This window comes from Euprymna scolopes, chromosome 7, assembly GCF_053919585.1.
Source record: "Euprymna scolopes isolate OS-2025 chromosome 7, ASM5391958v1, whole genome shotgun sequence".
NCBI lineage: Eukaryota > Metazoa > Mollusca > Cephalopoda > Sepiida > Sepiolidae > Euprymna > Euprymna scolopes.
The window spans coordinates 134401855-134404103 of record NC_136488.1 but is presented as its reverse complement, the minus strand read 5'-3'; the positions used below and the strand labels follow the sequence as shown (position 1 = coordinate 134404103).

Genomic DNA, 2249 nt, shown 5'->3' with positions numbered 1-2249 from the left:
AAGATATGTCCCATGTAACTAACAGAAGATTTTTTAAAGGTGAGCTTGTCCGGGTTCAGCTTTATTCCAACTTTGCGGCACCTTTCCAGGAGCGCTGTAAAGGCAGCATCATGACTTTTGTCCGCTTCCGCATCACTGTCACCAGACCCGTAGATTATGGTGTCATCTGCGATAACTTGGGTATTTTCAAGTCCTTCAAGGCAGTGGTCGAGTCGTCGCTGCCATTCTTCGGGGGCTGAGCTGATTCCGAATGGCATTCGAAGCCATCGTATTCTGCCAAATGGGGTCCAGCAGGTTGTCAAGTAGGAAGATGATTCATCTAAAACAACCTGAAGAAAGCCATCTTTAGCGTCAACAACCGAAAACAATCTGGCCTTCTTCATTTTAGTTGCAATTTCCTCAACAGTCGGTGTTGGGTAGTGGTTGCGCCTGATCGCCTTGTTTAGGTGGTATGGGTCAATACATATCCGCAGTTTGTTTGGCTTTCGGACGACAACCAGGTTGTTGATCCATGGGGTTGGTTCTGTGACCCAGGCTATTACTCCTTGATCGACCAATTCATTGAGTTTTCTTTTTAATTCCGTTTTCAGTGGCAGAGGAACCCTGCGGGGATTATTTTGTATAGGCTTGACGTTTTGGTCGATTTCGATTTTGTATTTGCCTGGTAGCTTCCCCAGGCCAGAGAAAACGTCTTCATATTTTTCTGAGGATGTCTTCTTTAGTAGTTGTCCTTGCCTCCTTTACTTCACTCAGTTGTTGAACACATTCTGTATTAAAAGCTATCAGCCTCAGAGCTGAGCTAGCCTGTCCGGAAAGTAGTGAAGGTGAGTTGCTGTCCACCACTTGAAAGTTGACTTTTTTTCTTATGCCATTTATCTCACAATGAAGTATTACTGAGCCCAAGGGTTGCAGTATGGAATTGTCGTACAGCCTTAACCATGTGTGAGAAGGCTGTAGTGGTGTTTTTTTTAAATGTTTATAGTCGGCAAGGGCCAAGGTGCTGCAGCTTGCTCCTGTGTCAATTTGGAATCTACACGTGGTCCTTGCACTGTCTCCTGGGATGGATAGACAAATGTCTGCGTGGTACTGTTTGCGGTCTGACAGAGATCCCAGAACATAAATGCTTTCATCACTGCTGGCCACTTCTGTTTCAACATAGCGCACTTTTGCAGTTCGTTGCGTCATGGGTTTGTTTGGCCGTTGTGGTGGGCCCCACCACTGGTGGGGTAGGCTGTGTCTGTGATTGGCATACCCTGGCAATGTGATTGCGCTTTAGGCAGATCGCACACGTTAGTCCATAGGCCTGACATTTCCCTTTGTCATGGCTCTGTTCACAGAATTTGCAGTCCTTTATAAATTCGCGTATCTTTTTTGTCTGCTTTCGTGAAGTGGACGTTCTCTACTGATTTGTTAAGTTTGCCGAGCTGTTGTTCAGCCTGTTCAGTGCTTCGGCAAATATCTATTGTCCGGTCTAAGTTAAGTCCAGATTCACTAAGGAGTCTGGCCCGTACATTATTATTGCTGGTACCTATCACAATTCGGTCACGTAGTAATTCATCCTCAAGTGCACCGTACTTGCAGGTTTTAACTAGGTTTCTTAATTTATTTAAATAACTGTCAAATTTTTCGTCCTGTTCCTGTGTGCAGGAATTAAACATATACCGTTGGTATATGGTGTTTTGTTTAGGCTCAAAGTAGTCTGTGAGCCTTTCCAAAATATTTTTTGTACTCGCTTGTTCCTCTTCCGATATTGGCAGATTTTTGTATATCTGTAAACATTCTTTACCGATGACAGAAAGCAGAGTTCCTACCTGTATTTTTGCTGCTTTTTTTCCAATTTCCGTTGCAGCTGCATAATTTTCCCAGGTTAATTTGAAGAGGGCCCAGTTCTCTCGTAAATCGCCGTCCATTTCCATTTTCACTGGTGGTGGAATTGTATATGCCATGTTGTTGCCGACGAATGTATAAAAAATGACCGAATCCACGTGGTTGATAAATTCCGTGCCAGGATATGTAACCACAAAGTCCGAGTTAAAATATGTACGTTTTGCTGAACGATTATAATTATCCACAGTAGCATACCGCGGCTGGCGGGGTTTCCCTCACAGCGGTCGAGACATGAGAAAGAAAGAGTTGGTGCTTACCTTAGCATCATGGAATGTTCGTACTTTGCTCGACAACACAAGAGCTGACTGACCCGAGAGAAGAACTGCTCTCGTAGCAAGGGAGCTTGCCCGTTACAAGGTAGA

General features: G+C 44.4%; 1 protein-coding gene across 1 annotated transcript; it reads right to left on the bottom strand.

The window, feature by feature from the left end:
• Positions 1 to 1331: 1331 nt before the first annotated feature.
• Positions 1332 to 1946, bottom strand: LOC145280356 (uncharacterized). The gene has a single exon (XM_080132127.1). The coding sequence runs from the start codon at positions 1944 to 1946 to the stop codon at positions 1332 to 1334; it is 615 nt and encodes a 204-aa protein (XP_079988253.1).
• Between the last annotated feature and the right edge of the window lie 303 nt (positions 1947 to 2249).